Genomic DNA, 17,895 nt, shown 5'->3' with positions numbered 1-17,895 from the left:
TGACTTTCTCATTTTTCTCACAATTCTATTCGATTTCAGACATTTCATTGTCATGTTATTTGCCTACATGTGTGTGCCATGTTGACTTTAGAAACTGGATAGGTAACCATCATCAAAATGCATGTGTAAATGTATATGTATACTGTGTGTGTGCGTGTGCATATTTACACTCCTGATCAAAATCTTAAGACCAGTTGAAAAATTGCTAGAATTTGCGTTTTGCACATTTGGATCTTAATGAGGTTTTAAGTAGAGCTACAATATGCAAAAACAAGAAGGGGGAGTGAGACAAAAAGCATTTTGAAAAAGTAATTTACTAAAAAAATAATTAAACTGAAAAAAGTTGTTTATCAGCCGATCAAAAGTTTAAGACCACGGGCTATAAAAGCCAAAACCTGCTCAAAATGTTCATTTTCTGTCAGACATTCACACTGTCATGCCCTCCTGATGGCTAAAGCTAAGAAGCTTTCTCTTTTTGAATGTAGTCGGATTGTTGAGCTGCATAAGCAAGGCCTCTCGCAGCGTGCCATTGCTGCTGAGGTTGGGTGCAGGAAATCAGTCATTCTACATTTTTTGAACGATCTTAAGCATTATGAAACAAAAAAGTCAAGTGGGAGACCCAAAAAAAAATCACACCTGCGCAGAGCAGGAGGATCCAATTGTTGTCCATCAAGACACAGGGCGGTCTTCGATCCACATTAAGACTGGTGCCGACTGCAGAACAATAACCATCAGACGGCATCTGCGGGAAAATGGTTTAAAAAAAAGAAAAAGGAATTCAAAGACCTGTTCCAACTACCTTGGAATCACATTCCTCAGCCTCCCTGGTAAGGCTTATTCAGGGGTTCTGGAGAGGAGGATCCGCCGAACAGTTGAATCTCGGATTCAGGAGGAGCAGTGTGGTTTTCATCCAGGTCGTGGAACTGTGGACCAGCTCTACACTCTCAGCAGGGTCCTTGAGGGTGCCTCGGAGTTTGCCCAACAAGTCTACATGTGTTTTGTGGACTTGGAGAAGACATTTGACCGTGTTCCTCAAGGAATTCTGTGGGGAGTACTCCGGGAGTATGGCGTATCGGACCAGCTAATTCAGGCTTTTTGTTCCCTGTATGACCAGTGTCAGAGTTTGGTTCGCATTGCAGGCAATAAGTCGGACCTGTTTCCAGTGAGGGTTTGACTTGCCGGACTCGGCTCAGGGCCGGTGAAATTTTTTTGGGGTCTACCACTTAACTTTTTTGTTTCGTAACCCTCAGGCTCTTTGAAGAAGTTGAAAATAACTGTCTTCCTGTGTCCAACCTTAGCAGTAATGGTGCACTGCAAGAGGCCTTGCAGCTCAACAATCCGACCACATTCAAAGAGAGAAAGCTCTTTGCTTTCGTCATCAAGAGAGCATGACAGTGAATACCACACAGAAAATTACATTGAATCCACATTTTTGCTAAGATTTTGGCTTTTTAAGGCTGTAGTCTTAAAGTTTTGATCAGCTGATGAACAGTTTCTATTTCAGTTTAATGGTTGTTTGTAATAAATTGCTTATTCACATTTTTTGTCTCACTCCCATTTCTTGTTTTTGCATTTCACAGCTCTACTTAGAACCTTCTTAAGACACAACAGTGCAAAATGTAAATTCTTACACATTTTCAAGTGGTCTTAAAATTTAGTGTATACTGTGTAAATATACTGTTATATAGTGGCTATGTCTGTGTTGCATTGTCAAAAATAAACGTACCACGTAACACTTTCTTCTACATTGGAGGCAATAAAACTGACTTAGTTTCTTTTTCCATGCAGCTATAAATGCTCATGCTCGATTTTTATTTAGTTTCGAAGTTAGACCTTTAACTGCCTATGTAATTTTTTCCCACAACCAAGTGAAATTAATGAAATTAATGAATGCTTTCTTTTTCTTTGTCTGATAAAGATGGTCTGTAAACACAGTCATACTGTAGCTTTTTGTATTATGGTAAAACATCAAGGTATTAACAACATGTTGTTGTTATGTTAAAACTCTCTGAACTGTACTTCCTGTCTCACCCAGTATTGCTGTCATTTTCCTGGGAGTGGACACAGGAAGTTGGGGTCTATATGGCGACAACAAAGGAGTGGAGCAGGTTACACACATTTTTTGAGTGCTTGTTTAAAGAAACCCCAAAAAGCTATATTTGGCAAGTATTACTAAAATAAGTAGTTTCATGCTATCATGGACTTACAGTAGATGATGATACACATTTCCTCACAACTGCAGTTTGCGGTTTCAGTTGTCATTTATTGCAGCCTTTTTGTCTTGTATAGATTCCATGAAATCAGCATTATTTCAAAAGTTGTCTATTGACCTTACACTTTGGAATGGCTCATGTGTTAACAATATTACATATTTGTCCCAGACATTTGGTACAGCATTGTTTTTTTGTCACAACTGTAAATGTCAAGATTGTATCTTTATAAAGAAGTAAAAAAAATACAGAACAAGCTGCAACTCCAGACACTGAACATTCTGTTCAGCTGTCTCTAACATTGTTGTCCTTGGATGTGGGGGAGGTCATTTTCGTCCAGGATTCCGACTCTCTTCTGTGTCTGCAAGCAATAACAATGACTTTTCAATCGCAAATTTGAGCTTTTAAATGGCAAACACTGCATTTCTTTTAAATAGAGGGCCTTGTGTTCTGTCACTTGTTTCATCTGTTGTTTAGCTGCTGGAATGTTGGGGAAGAACCTGCAGGTGTACAGTTGTCTTAAGGATGACCAGCTACTCGTGTCTGCTGCACAAGCTGGTCTTAAGAGGCTTTAAGTCATTGTGAATGTTACTTCCAGCATGCACTTGCCCCAGCTCAGCCTCATTAATATTCTTTGAGGAAAAGACAATATATTGCACAGTCTGTGATTGCGTATTTGCTTGAAAAATGACATGTTGTGGTGTGCCGGGACCTGAAATAATGGTGTAACAATCACACCCGCTACAGGTGATCCTCGGTTATGTTATGGCGCTTCTTGGTTACTAACACACTCCCAGAAATTAATTAAAAACTTCATTTCGGTCCGTCAACACGAGACTCGCCAGAGAACAAGTTACAGTGGAAGAATATGCTACTCTATGTAGGCCCCTATGAAATATGTTTTTTTTTTTTTTCACAAATTTTGTGTTTTCCGTCTTAATTTTTTAGAATTCTGTTTTTTTTATTTTTTACAATTATTTTACCCGCATAGAGTGTGTGCGTTTTGGGTTAGTGAATAAAATTAATAAAATGCAAAAATCCTTACATTTATTGATGCAATACATCATTGGCCCATTTTGCTCAGTAATTCAGAAATTGATGGAGCCTGGCTAACTTTTCTAATGGGATGCCAGCCTCAGCACAGGTTGCTACAAAATCTTCAACAAACTGTAATGCCCGTGCTTGTGATTAGAAGATGTAGTCACAGATGTAATTCCAATCACGTTGTTAATGTCAGATATTGTTATGACACTCTGGTCATGGTTGCAACCCGCCATCAAACCAAAACAAGAAGAAGACGACGATGACACCCTCATTGTCTTTTTAACTCAGAACCTGCACGTTAGCGGGCATTGTAATACACTCGCTTATATTAAAGCAGTAAAACACAACACGGTGTAAACGCTCATCCAGCCTGGATTGCACACAGAGCTGCACAAGCATGCTATGCTAAACTAAGCTAATCCCGCTAGCCTCCATTCAGGCTTGTAAGAGAGAAGTTTCCAAGTTTTTTCGACATGGTTAGTTCAGGAGTGGGCGGGTTAGTGATGAGGTTCCGCTAAAATTGAGCGGTCCGCTGGGTAAATATGTACCCCCACACGGACGTTCCTTCTCCTCACGACATAATTTCATTCACATTATTTCACTTTCCGCGAGATACCACGTTTAATAGTAAATTAAGTTTTTATTGACCAGTTTCTTGATTCCGCCCGCAATTCTGTTAACGCGGAAATCATATGGGTCTGTGTATGTGTGGCTCTCGCGAAGCTACACTAATCTCAACTGTTGGGACCATCATTAAGGATAAAAATTGTATTGTAACGTTTACACGGACGTTGTAAGGATGACAAGGAGATGGCTGAGCAACAATCTTTTTATTGCAAAAATAAAATGGGCTACTGTCATCTGTAGCCATGCCAAAACATCAGCAAACTCAACTGACCTGTCTGTATGCAACCATCCTCCTCCTGCACCCACACAAACATACACAGTCAGGACAATCACGTTCAGTTCAGACAGTCAGAAATCACAAAATTCTCCAACATTACACATAACTGCCAGGTTGCTACAGTGCACTTGTGCGTGTGTTTCATAGGATCTGCTTCTTTGAAAGTGAGAGTAATAACTAAGCAACATTGTTATTTGTAGTTGTGTCCTCTTTTTTTTTTTATTATTACTGCTTGATAGGGATGGGTCCGAAAAACGGTACTTTATGTGAGTTTATACTTTATATATAAATTTTGCTGGTAGTGCCGAGCGCTGATTCACGCAAAATCAAAAGGCGCCATGTGTCGGTACCAGACCAGCACCATTAACACCATTCAATTCACAAGAGAAGACGACGAAGCCAGAGTGAGGAGCCAATGTTTACACCACCAAGGAGACAAATTACAGATGCAGAAGCTAAAATAAGTCACATTTTAAAAGTATATGGATACAATCAAACCTACCATAAATGTTGGTGTTCTGGAAGACCAACAGCCATGGAAGATGAACCCATCCATACATTTTCTATGCCGCTTCTCCTCATTAGGGTCGCGGGGGCATGCTGGAGCCTTTGTGCGACAGGCGGGGTACACCCTGGACTGGTCGCCAGCCAATGGCAGGGCACATACTGTATAGACAAACAACCATTCACACTCACATTTATACCAACGGACAATTTAGAGTCGCCAATTAACCTAACATGCATGTTTTTGGAATGTGGGAGGAAACCGGAGAAGAGTATCCGGAGAAAACCCACACACACATGGGGAGAACATGCAAACTCCACACAGAAATGCCCAATGGAGAATCAAACCCAGGTCTTCCCGATCTCCAGACTCCAGTTACTGTGTGGCCAACATGCTAACCATTAGCCTGGAAGATGACCATATTTTAACCAAACCAAATCACTAAAAAGTCATTTTTGTATTCACACATGAATTAAAATAGATACCATCCATCCATTTTTTTTATGGCACTTATCCTCATTATGGTCGTGGAGCTATGCTGGAGCCTATTCAAGCTGACTTTGGGCGAGAGGCAGGGTACACCCTGGACCGGTTGCCAGCCCGTCGCCAATTAACCTAACAACTAACCTAATTAACCTAGCAGAGCCTTCGTCTTAACAGTCAACCCTTACAAACAGTACGAATTGCCTGGGAGAATGTACACAAACAGCAATTCCTAAACTGTATAACCGATTGAAAGCAAGGACTTCAGAAACATTATAAATTACCGACATTTCTGAAGCAACTGTGATGTTACAGTGCAAAGAGCTGGATGTTGTTTTGTGATATATTTTTGAAGTTCATATATCGATAGATTAATATGTTAAACAAAAAAAATAGATAATGAATACAATTAGTAAATTAGCATTTGTTAGCACATAAACACACACAAACTACCGAAAATTGGTACAGTTGAGTACCAAATATCAAAGGTACCCATTCCTACCGCCTACCACTGATTTTGACTTTTTGAATGGTAGGCAGTAGTGAAAGTTGTGATCGTTGCTTTTACAACAAGGTGAATCAAAACTCTGGAAAAGTCAAATTGCATCTGCTGTATGTTTCATGAGCATTTCCCACTAAAAATTCTCATCTATGAGGCAACAGCTGGTTGAAATTGCATTAGGCAAAATAACCACATTAGCTCACTTATAGATGCATTCTCTTTCTACAGCGAAAACAGCATTTTACACATTTTAAAGAATAATCAGAAGATATGATAAAGCAACTGGAAGTGTAAGAAGAAGAAAAGACTGAGGATTCCTTTCTTCTTCTTGACTCTTCTACTTTCTTTTTCTCAAATGTATTGGCCTTTTTATCAATTTTCAAAGCAGTGCAGTGTTTTGTATTGTTGGGGTGGGAATGTTTTAAGTTACACCACTTCATTGGCTACATGTAGAATTTAAACCTGTAGCAAATCACTGTTTGCTTTAAAGTACAAAGTTGTGGTTGTACAACACAACAACTAAAGGTAAATATGATGGAAATAAAGGAGTTAGCACTAAGTTACTGTGCTGCAAAAGCAAGAAAAAGCCTGACCTCCACTCCCTCCAGTTCATCCAGACTCATTCTTCTGTTATGCTTCATCAAAGTGGAAAAACTAGCTGAACTGGATTTCACAGCAGTATAGGAAGTTGCATTGCTACTCTATTTTTGTCAGGGTGACACTCTTAGTTATAAAGTATATAAATATTTTAATTATTAATTAGATATACAATAAATGTCACATTATATTACTTCAAAGTCAAACACAGTCGAGTTTGTCTTTGCAGGTTACCACAGATTTATATGCTTGTGTTTTCTAGCAAGCACCAACATGATCGTCTGGGCTAAAACGTAGTTTCATCCAGAGCATTGACTTTCAGCTAGCAAAAAGTTATTTAACACTAAGTTATGCAGTGCGTAGCTTCTCATTTGTTAAACAAGCATGTCGAAAGACACATCCTTTGGTTGTGGAAAAGGTCTTCACCTGTCTCAGGTGGTCAAATTATTGGCATGCATCAAGCATGAGATAACTTCTAAAACTAGTAAAATTAGGTTTAGAACTGTCCAACGCATTATTACTTTGCTTGGTGAAAAATAAATGTAACTGGACATAAATCTATGTTGTGAAATTGCAGAAGCTTGTGGAAATGAAAGCTAAAGGCGGTCCAATGAAATATTAGTGTGTCACCTTTTGTTTTTTGGCCAGGCAGTGTATTAGGTGCATTTTTGAAGAAGTTGGCTACAACATTAACTTCCTGAACTCTGTTTTTCATTTACCAAAATTAGTGCCAAATATGGCCATTCATCTGGAGGTAAATACAGGGATAAGTTACAGTGCACTGATCTGCAGTATCCTCATGTTACACTCCATTTACATATCGTCTGTCAACCACTTACTTTTGACAAATCAAATTGCTATTGGAATGACACCATCAAGTCTTCTGTTTACCGGGGCAAATTGTTTTAAAGTAGTTTTTCCTCAAACAGTGGGATTGGCCTCCCTAGGGGGGATGCAATGAGGTGCCGGGGGAGGAGGAATGGGGGGGGGATTGGTGGTGGTTTTGGGGGGGTAGTTTGCGTGAGAGGCAGAGGGGTCGATGTAAAATATAAGGCACACCTCAGCTGTGGCGCTGTTAACAGACACTCAGACAGAACCACATGACACCAAAACTATAGAAGATGAAAAAACACACGTGCATAAAGTCCGTCATCTTCCGATTTCCAGGGCTTGTCTAGACTGACGATAAAGTGGAATTACTTTTGCGAATCATTTTGATCATTTTTGATACGACAAAAAATATCAGGAGCATGTCGCCTAGGGTGAGTAATGAAAATGTTTTCAGAAAGTAGCAGTATGGCAACAAGAAGGCGGCATTATCTATTCACCAGAGGGAGGCAGCCATCATTGCAGCGCCCCGCCAGCCATAACCAATGAAATGCTTTGCTGGGGCGAAATGCATCATGGCATGAAGTTAAAATAGCTGTTGTTTTTATATTTTAAACTATTATTGGTACCAGCCTTGTATATTTCTTATCTAGCTTTTGAGTGTTAAGTTGTTGTGTAATGATTTTAGCAGTCTTTGTAAGATGACACCGTGAGGCAAGCGCGTCGTGAGTTCACACCTCGTGATTGGCTCCTGCCAAAGAAAGAGCTACCGTTTCCTCACTGACTCGCGAGCAGCGCAGTATTTAAACAATTGGTAGTAGTTCTGAAGTAAAGGAGATGTCACAAGAGAACATAGCCATATATTAGCCGCACCGCTGTATAAGCTACAAGGTTCAAAGTTAAAGAAAAAAGTAGCTGCTTATACACTGGAAATTACGGTAGTAGTGTTTAAATTCAGGGGCGGGCATGGAAAAATAGAAAATAAAAAAATGAAAATAGAGAACCACTGGTTTAAAGAGAATAGAAGCAATTACACAAAAGACAAATTCAAACAATAACCAGGAACAACACTGATAAGTTGATTTATCTCGTTTGTGGTACAGCTATTGACTCCAGGTCAGAATCGATGTACTGTTTTTATATAATCACTTCCGTCCAATGATTGTTTCGTTTTTGTAGTCTGTTGACTTAGCGGGTTTCTTTTTTGCAGCTCCATTCGTACTCTAATAGTTTCTCTAGAGGCCGAACAAGTTGGCTTTGTAAGTCTTTGGTTGACAAGGTCAAGGCTTCTGTCTGTGAGAGTGAGTGTAGCCCCCAGGCGGAAGGTGAACTATTTCTGTGCGACTGGAGTTATGTTACACAGCGATACATTTGGGTGCAAACAAAAGTATAATGGTGTGTGTGTTGAATGTGTTGGTGCTCGTCCTCTGCCTCATCAATCAGCTCACCTTGTGAACTGTTGGTGATCCAGCACCTAGGCTCCTGCAGTGTGAGGGGAATATCTTTTCTGACGTGCACCGGTCTCAAACTGCTCCTAACTGGTGAAAACATACAGATGAAGAGATTTAGTTCAATTTACAGCTAAGATAAGCAATTGGGTGAAAACAATCTCTTTCAGTCACCAAGTTGTGTGACAACACAAAGACAAACAAATCAGAAAAGTATTCATTACAGGTAGTTATAATCCAGAAAAATGTGTTTTTTTGCTTCACATCTTAACAGCTATGGCAGAAGCATTGTTATGCCAGAGAAGTCACGCAACGTTTGGACTTTTTCTATCCTATTAAGAACTATACTTTGATTTTTCTGATATATTCTGAAATTGTTGGCCGTTGTTCATGTCATGACTGTCACACTGTAATAGTCCAGATTTAACAGCTGTCAATGAAAAGCATAAAATGGTTTGATTTTTTTGTCACAGTTTTGATTAACGGCAATAGAAAATGTTTTTGCACCAAGATGCTGAATATCCTTTGACAACTTTGAAATAAAGTCCACTCATCTGTTGCCTGTAACACTATAAATATGCTGCAGCAACAAATAACATGAGTTACAGTTTTGTGCAAAAGTCTTGGGCCACTACAAATTTCAAAGGAAAAGCCCAACCCCAACCCACTATCCGTTAAGTCATCCTCCATGGAACAGTTAGTTCTGTACTGTAAGTGTAGTTCATTACTGTAAGGTAAATGGCTTAACACTCACCTAACAGTAGCACAATTAAACATTAATGCTGCAGAAATTCCATCCATCCATCCATCCATCCATCCATTTTCTATGCCGCTTCTCCTCATTAGGGTTGCGTGGGGATGCTGGAGCCTATCCCAGCTGACTTCGGGCGACAGGCGGGGTACACCCTGGACTGGTCGCCAGCCAATCACAGGCAGAAATTACAGTATTATTGCAATTGACCTTGAGTTAGTCAGTTCTCCATCTCCTGCTAAAAATGATCACTTGGGTTGAATGAGTCGGGTTGAAAAAGCGGCCCATTTTCAGAGAAAAAAAATTTAATTAAAAAATTATTTAGTTTTTACCAAAAATCTGTGAATTTGTGGGGCTGTGAATTCTGAATTGCAAGTGTGAGGGGTTGCACTGTATTACATAATACACAGTAAATGCCTGTAAAGAAAATACAATTTTTTTTACATTGCCAGCAAAAGTTGAGCTATGTAAAGAGCAACATAGACAACTTTACTTAAAATATTCACATTTTTTTCTGCATAAGTGCTTCCGTTGAAATCATTTGAAGTGTCTAGCCCTATCACCACTAGATGCAAATTCTTTTTCTTCTTTGCAAAATAATTTTTGTTTTAATGATGGTTGCTTGCACTGAGGAGGAACCCAAATATAAAACGGTACAAAAACATTTGAGAGGAGTAGTCGGCTCACACACCGTTGCGCAACATACAGTACATACGCCCTGTGGTTTCGTTACAACACAATCTTACACGCACACACATAGAAAAATGCCTAAACTTGATCCTTCCGTGCGCTCCTTACATTGCCAGTCATTGATGTGTTTAACTTGTAGGGCGGAAACCTTCAAATTCAAATCTGTAATTGTGAACAGCACCAACATTATTTTGATCTCGTGATTCTATTTCTGTAATAACAGTTGGCTGAAGAGCACCCGGTTCTTCAGCAAGAACCAACATTCAGACGATGTATGTAATTTGATATTGTATCACACACCTTTCATATGTCATTTCTATACAGTTTTGGTATATTGAGTACCCCCCCTCCATGGCTTGTGAACCCTTCCCAAACCGGAAAAATTCCTCTGATAGCAACTGAACCATATTTTAACTTTAGAAACCCTCAAAGAAAAAAATAATCTTTGTTTGAAGTATGACTTCATGTCTTTCTGGTGGCGCTTGGTCATGCCAGAAGGAGTGTGTTATGTCTCGGAAAATGTTTTCAGATCCAAATTTCAGGTCTGATTTACTTGAGTTAGACTCCTAAGGGCTGACTGCTCAGTCTGTAACCGGATCTGTGTGAGTTTTAAGGGGAGACGAGGAGAGGCCACTTCAAGTTTCCTTCATCTGAGCCCTTCATCTGCCTCGTCACGTTCTTCATTTCACAAACCATTTTTTCCCGTTCTCTTGTTTTTGTGTATGGTATTTGGACTGACCTTAATCAATAATAAAATCAATAATTACATTTATGGATTGTGAATCTACAAACAATCTACAAAAAAACATGACATGATGTCATACTTTTCAGATATTGTCAAAGTTCATCCTTTATGAAGAGGACGTTTGTTTCTACTTAGTACTTCACCAGGGAATGTTTTTCTTCTGTTCAGTATCATCATTGGATGAATGAAAAATAAGCAGAAGAAGAAGCAATTCCCAATGTCCATACTTTGATTTATAGCAAGATGGAATTGTCAAATATGTTTGGTTTGTAGTCTTTATCCAACCTGCTTATTGGTTACAAACATGACAGGGCGACTCACACTTATGGTTGAGTATCGTTTACTCGGGGTGTCGTGAGACCTCGCAAGATTAAACCGTGATGAGATGTCTCGTTTGGAGAAAGGCTATATTGCGAGAACAAGGCAGTCAGAAGCCAATCAGATTGTGAAGTATGGCATCGCTGCTATGAATGATAATACAGTAATATGTTAGTGGCAGGTGCGCGAGGCATTATTGGAAGCGCACATTAAGTGCTTTAGGCACACTTTAAACATTGCAATCAAACCTACCTTGGTGTTCCCAGCGTCCGCGTCAGCGAGTGACGTGTGGCTATTTTATCCATTGGAGTTAAACAGCTGCTTGCTACTTGTTCATGGCCAAGCAGAAGCTGTAATAATTCTACATTTGATCAACTTTAGAGATTTCTCAGATCAACCCACATAGATATATTTAGCCAGTAAGGGTGCGCGTTTTTCTTGCGTCATGTATTTTTTTTTGATAATTAAATACAAGCCAACAACAAAGGTGAAGTATCCCCCGAGCAGGCACGCAGGAGTGAGCTCCACCTGAGTACTGCCGTGCAATGCATGACCTCTCCTTCCTGGTGAAACACGCATGGGTGTCCAAAGTGTTTTTTTTTTATATATTTTAAATATATGTATAATGTTTCTTTTTTTATTATTTATTTATTTTTTGTTATAACCCATTGCCTTAACTTGAAAGCATTATATCCATTTTGTTGTGTATTTTGTAATGATGGATGCTTGTCACTGCTCGGTAGTGACAAGCTTCCGCGAATGTGCACACATCTACATTCCGGTTGCAACCCGCCATAAACAAGAAGACGTTTAAAATAAACGTGTACGCCTGTGACGCTTGTGTAAGGTAGGGTCACTTGTAAAATTGAGATGCGTACTTTATTCATCTCCAAGAGAACAACACGGCATTTTATGTTTGTACAGTGTTCCCGCGCTACATCGCAAATCACCTTTCACGGATTCGCTGTGTCGCGGATTTTGTGCAGTTTTGCATGTTTTTTTTAACAGCGTATGAACGTGAAGTGTTAGGTTAATTTTGAGTGTGAATGGTTGTTTGTCTATATGTGCCCTGCGATTGGCTGGCGACCAGTCCAGGGTGTACTCCGCCTGTCACCCGAAGTCAGCTGGGTTAGGCTCCAGCATACCCCTGGGACCCTAATTAGGATAATCGGCATAGATAAAGTCAGATGGATGGATGGATGAACGTGCAGTGTTCTGCGTCCTTGCGGTGTATTAGAGCGATCTATTGGTGCTCTGTTATTGTATTTACTACGGCTACCAGTCGAGGGTATTGTATACTTATGTAAGAATTGAAAGATTTGTCCAGCAAGAGTAAAGATGTCTTCCCTCCACCTGTCTCAATATGGAGCCACAGCAGTCCTGATTGGCTAAGGGAGAACCCACCTATTGTGTTCTGCATTCTGATTGGCTTTAGACCATTGTCAATCAAGTTAATTCCTGCATCACTGCGGTTTCCTGTTGATAGCCATCATCTTAGTAGGTTGATCATTAAAATTCAAACTAAATTTTAACTATTTGAGTGTTTCAACAAGAGAGAAATGTGAGAAAATGTTAATGCCTCTCTGAGAAGTGTATAAAGTGTATGGCGAGGGGTTTTACCGCTTTAAAACACATATAATAATTGTAAAAAAATAAAGTTGGCTACTTTGCGGTTTTCACTTATTGCGGGCTATTTGGGGAACCCATCCCCCCCGATATAAATGAGCGAACACTGTATTTAATGTATCTCTATGACGTGTACGCCTGTGGCGCTACGTACGTAACTGTACATATGGTTTACATAGGGTCACTTGTGAAATTGCAGGATATTACTCAATATTTCTGCTGGATTTATCCTCTGGACTACATAAGAACCACGGTACAGTGGCACCTGTATATACTATAACTAGTAAAGAGTGATTGCATTACAGTGATCATATGACTGTCTGCCTGTGTTGCACATGTGCAATGCACTATTACACCGGGCTCAGGCCTATTTATTTCAAGCATGTTGGGGTCAGGGAAGTGTACCGTGCTTGTGTATGGATCAGAACACTCAATCTAGTCAAATAAACCACACCTTAGGTGCCCATGCACAGCATAAATTGTTCGTGTGTGTGTATGTGTGTGCAACATGTCTCCGTCTACCATAACATTATTCAGTTTGAGGAATATGTCTTCCAAACTTGTCACAAATGGCAGCACATTGTATAATACAGTATGACAGTAGAGGAACCGTTGGTGTGCAAATGTGTGTAGTGATTGAACAGGGTGTTGGTGTCTTGCTAAAGTTGCCCATTAGTTAATTTTCTTCTTGTGATGGTTACACAGAGGCTGCCAGCATGACCACAAGCATAAATCCCCCCATCCTTTAAGCACCATGCTGACCATCTGTTTTAAGCGGCACACTTAGACACATGCCCTTCAGGTCATATTTGGATGGATTCGGTTTTGTACCTGTAGAGAGTGTGTCGTTTTTATGTGAGGTCAGAAAAGATGACTTATGATGCAAAGTTGCAAAGGTGACATACGACATGAGGTCAGATTCGGGACAAGAGGAAGTAACCCAATATGAGTGAAGTCTTTTATTGGCCACAGTATTTGTACTGTACATGAACCTGTTCCATTTCCTGTTTTCATTTTTTGCTGTAGTTTGCTTAAAGTCAATGGAAAGTGTGATAGACATCCTACTCCATACATTCCAATAAGGTGTCTGAGTTCTAATGATGTCAGTGGTTTATTTCAGGATTTATATAGCTAGGTAGATATTTTCCAAGCATACTGTCATTTTAGATGATACCATTTAAAAGACACTTCAGATTTCAAGACGAAAGCCTTTATGTAAATGGGAATGTGTAAATTAAACAGGATTATGGAACATATGTTTGTGCTTTTGTTGACATATCACTGTGCAGCAGAGTCTTTCTGTCCTGCGCTTGTCCTCTCTGCTGTGTATTCAAGAGGAAACTTGTGAATGGCGTGATTGTGTGCTTGCTAAAGAGGACGGCAGCTGCTGGTCATGGTGTTTGGGGGAGCTTAGGTGCACGCTTGGGAGCGAGGATGTGTGTTAATGATAATCCTGTAGATCCTGATGACTTGTCCTTTATCCTCTATGAGTATGCATGCCGCGCTCCAGCAAAACAATTTGGCTTGATAGTGCATTACATAACAGTTTAGTCATAATCGGTCACATTTCACATTGGAGCAGCTTGAGCGCTTGGTGGTTGCAGATTCACATTATAGACTGAGAGAATCATTAACGTGTTATTTGCTGCCACTGATTCAACTATTGCTTGTTGGCTTGTGTGTTCACCCTGAAGACAGTGTCACATTTTCATGAAATAAAATGATATTCATCCAGTTCTTCCGTCTTTTACAGTGGTAACGTCTTGATGTCTGTGGCCTCTACAGCCCAGTGAAGGACGTGCCTGGCAGCTGCTAATGGGAACTCCTGCTCCGCCATGAGTGCTCGAGATGGGGTTGGCAGCATGGGCACTCTGGGGCGGCGGCAGCGCTTTGAGAATTCAGATTTCACCGTGCGTGTCTACCCGGGCGCACTGGCAGAAGGCACTATCTACTGCCCGATAAGTGCCCGAAAGACCACCTCAGCCGCTGAGACCATTGAACGTGTTATTGACCGCCTCCGGCTGGACCGTACCAAATGTTATGTTCTGGCAGAGGTGAAAGAGTTTGGTGGAGAAGAATGGATTCTCAACCCCAGCGACTGCCCTGTGCAGAGAATGTTGCTCTGGCCCCGTGTGGCACTGGAGCATCGCTCCCTATCGGGAGGTGAGGATTACCGCTTCCTTTTACGGCTGAAGAACCTGGATGGTTCCATTCACTATGGCGGCAGCCTACAGATGTGGCTGCAGGTTACAGAGGAGCGCAGGCGCATGGTGGAACGTGGACTACTACCACAGCCTGAGTCTCAAGGTGAACATGCTGATCTATGCCGCTTGCCAGAGCTCAACGAGCGCTCGCTGCTGGACAACCTGCGCTCACGCTTCCGGCAGGAAAAAATCTACACCTATGTTGGGAGCATCCTCATCGTTATTAACCCCTTTAAGTTCCTGCCCATTTACAATCCCAAATATGTGAAGATGTATGATAATCACTCACTGGGAGACTTGGAGCCTCACATCTATGCCGTAGCTGATGTTGCCTACCATGCCATGCTGCAGAGACAGAGGAATCAGTGCATTGTTATATCTGGGGAGAGTGGCTCTGGCAAGACGCAAAGCACAAACTTTCTTATTCATCATCTGACTGCTCTCAGCCAGAAAGGTTTTGCCAGTGGAGTGGAGCAGATCATCTTGGGCGCGGGGCCGGTATTGGAGGTAAGCAAAAATTGAAGCATTCCAGCACATTAGTGTTGCAACTCTAAATTTTTTTTTTTTTTATCAATAGACTTGACTTCACACTTGAAGGTGGTCTTTCAGTCTCTCGCTTCTGCCTTCCCTAATGCTCTCAAATGTTCTAAATTAATTTGGCTGCATAATACCAGATCTGCTATTGATATATGCATTTTTCTGCTGTTGTATTGTGTATTCAGAGAGCTTTGCTGTGAATTTCAGGCTTTAAGTGGATTTTAAATAGAGTTGCACAACACTGCTTATCCCCACCTGCCTCTTGGCTCACTTGGTGCTGAATTGTGTGAACCCCTTACAGAGGTTTATTGCACTCAAGTTCAGCTGTGTGGGGATTATGTAGTACACACAGGAGCTCTGTCTGCGGGCAACCAGTGGACTGTCAGTGATTACACTAGTAGATTCTTGCTTTTGTGTCCACAGCACAGAGAAAGACTGTTTCAGGGTAAATGCTATAGAGGCCCAGCCAAAGGTTGTAAAGGAAACTGGTTGTTTTTATATCTCTCAAAACATTCCACTCATATTCCTTTTCTTCTTGTCACTTGAACACACACCATTTGACATCAACTAAATTCTTGAAGGTTGTGCAACACAGTCTTGAACTGTATGAACAATGGAAAGCAAATACTTGTTGCATATCGTCAAACGTGTTGTCGGATTTTATAAGAGGCTGTATCACTCACTGTCGCGTCACCTGACCACCAGCTGTTTACACTTGATTTTGTCCCAGAGGACATGGTAGTGTTGTAAAAAAAATACTGATACTGTCTTTAAACAGAGTGCCAGCAAAGAAAAAATGTAATTGTTTGTTTTTACTAATTACAGTGGAACCTTGACATGACCATGATGTTAAAATGATACGTTTTGTAATGACAACAGCGTGACTTTGGAAGGGATCATTTCGTATTGCCATACTTTTCTAGCAAAAACATCAAAATCCGAATAGATAGGTAGTTTTACCGTAGAGGTTCCACTGTTTCAGTGTTTAGCACCAATGCACAGATTTGATTGACTGAATAGCATCACATGGGATGGCTTATCTAGCATGCAATTGGTCAGTAGATTTACTGAACTGACCAACCAGTACCATAAACTCTTGTGCCGGTCAAACTTAAAATACTTAAATAATGTATTGACTACAGATCCAGGTCAGTATCGGATGGTGTCTGGGTCGGGCAGTTAGTGATACATGCTGATGTCTGTCCTGCAGCATCTGGTGGTCCTTTCCTGTGGATGTGGTGCCACCAGCAGGAAGTACAAGGTAGCCTGTTGGGGAAGTGTGCGTGTGGGCTTCCCAGCCTTGTGTTGTGAGTGAGATAGTAGTTCGAGTTGATGACCCTCTGTTCTTTCGTGTCATATATGTGAGTGTTTAAGCTATTATATTAGCGAAAGAGAGAACACTTCCTTAAAGCAAGTTGAAGTTTGCCGCTGACCTTTTTGCCACAGTATGCTATTATAATGCAAGTATATACTATGCTTTTTACATTTAATTTTTTATTTCATTTTTATTTTCACATATTTGTAAATGATTACCGACTTATGGTAAATGAGGGGAAAAAAAGCCTATTTTTGAAGATAAAAAGCGCAAAATAGGCGCGTTTTCTCACAAATAAAAAATGTTTTTGGGCCTAAAATCCGCAAATTTTCCGGGTCGCGAATGCTGTGTCGCGAATAGGTAATTGCAAAATCAAAAGACTACCTGAGCCAATGCCAAGCCAACAGCCGCTTGGAAGCCAAGTTCAAAAGTACACATCTTTGCAAATAGTAGCTGGTCTGTTTTATTGTCCTCACTTCAGCAAACACACTTCACAAGAATGCCATTCATCAGTGCATCTCTGGAGTTAATGTGTAAGCATACTGGGTAAATCTGTTACACAGCAGCACGACTGAGTGGTTTGGAGTGCAGAGGAGCTGCCTTTAATTGTTTGCATAGTTAGATTGCATATCTGCCCATGGGGTGATTGATGCCAAGATGAGAGCTATGGTGCTACTGCAGAGAGAGGAGGATCAGGGGAGGAGAGGAATGGCCGCCAACATTAACTCTTTGGGATATTTAGTCTTAATTACCCTTCATTCATTAAGTGTGGCGGGGCGCAAAGTTGTCTGCTGTATTAACACAGCCTGTAGATACAGTTTGACAATAACACATTTGTCCTTAGTCTTGTGTTGTTAATGGTTTTAGATCTTAAAATAGAGCAAATGCATGGTGTATATCAGTGAGTTTTTGTCCATGGATTTGCTTACCAGGTCTCTTAGATGCTTTGAGGAGAATATATAGTACAGTATACAGTACCGTTTTTTTCTGGTGTATAAGCTGTTACTTTTTTTCTTAAACTTTGAAACCTGTTTCTTATAGAGCGGTGGAGCTCAGTTCTAATCTCGTGACATCTCCTTTACTTTGGAACTACTACTAATTGTTTAAATACTGTGCTGCTCGTGAGTCAGTGAGGAAACTGTAGCTCTTTCTTTGGCTGGAGCCAATCACGAGCTGTGAACTCAAGAC

The 17,895-nt window shown here is 40.6% G+C and overlaps 1 protein-coding gene across 12 annotated transcripts in view; it reads left to right on the top strand.

The window, feature by feature from the left end:
* The window catches only part of myo9aa (myosin IXAa), a 155,279-nt gene that overhangs the window by 19,785 nt on the left and 117,599 nt on the right, over positions 1 to 17,895 (top strand). For 9 of the 12 annotated variants that reach the window (XM_054771678.1, XM_054771671.1, XM_054771672.1 and 6 more), the window contains one exon: positions 14,405 to 15,362. In XM_054771678.1, the coding sequence (XP_054627653.1) occupies positions 14,487 to 15,362 (876 nt within the window). In that variant the 5' untranslated portion in view covers positions 14,405 to 14,486. Of the gene's footprint in view, positions 1 to 2,035; positions 2,163 to 14,404; positions 15,363 to 17,895 lie in introns of all 12 variants that reach the window. The other 3 variants (XM_054771675.1, XM_054771673.1, XM_054771674.1) reach the window with 2 other exon arrangements.

Source organism: Dunckerocampus dactyliophorus, chromosome 3, assembly GCF_027744805.1.
Source record: "Dunckerocampus dactyliophorus isolate RoL2022-P2 chromosome 3, RoL_Ddac_1.1, whole genome shotgun sequence".
Lineage (NCBI taxonomy): Eukaryota > Metazoa > Chordata > Actinopteri > Syngnathiformes > Syngnathidae > Dunckerocampus > Dunckerocampus dactyliophorus.
Note: the sequence above shows the minus strand (reverse complement) of the source record. Positions and strands in the feature narration are given on the sequence as shown.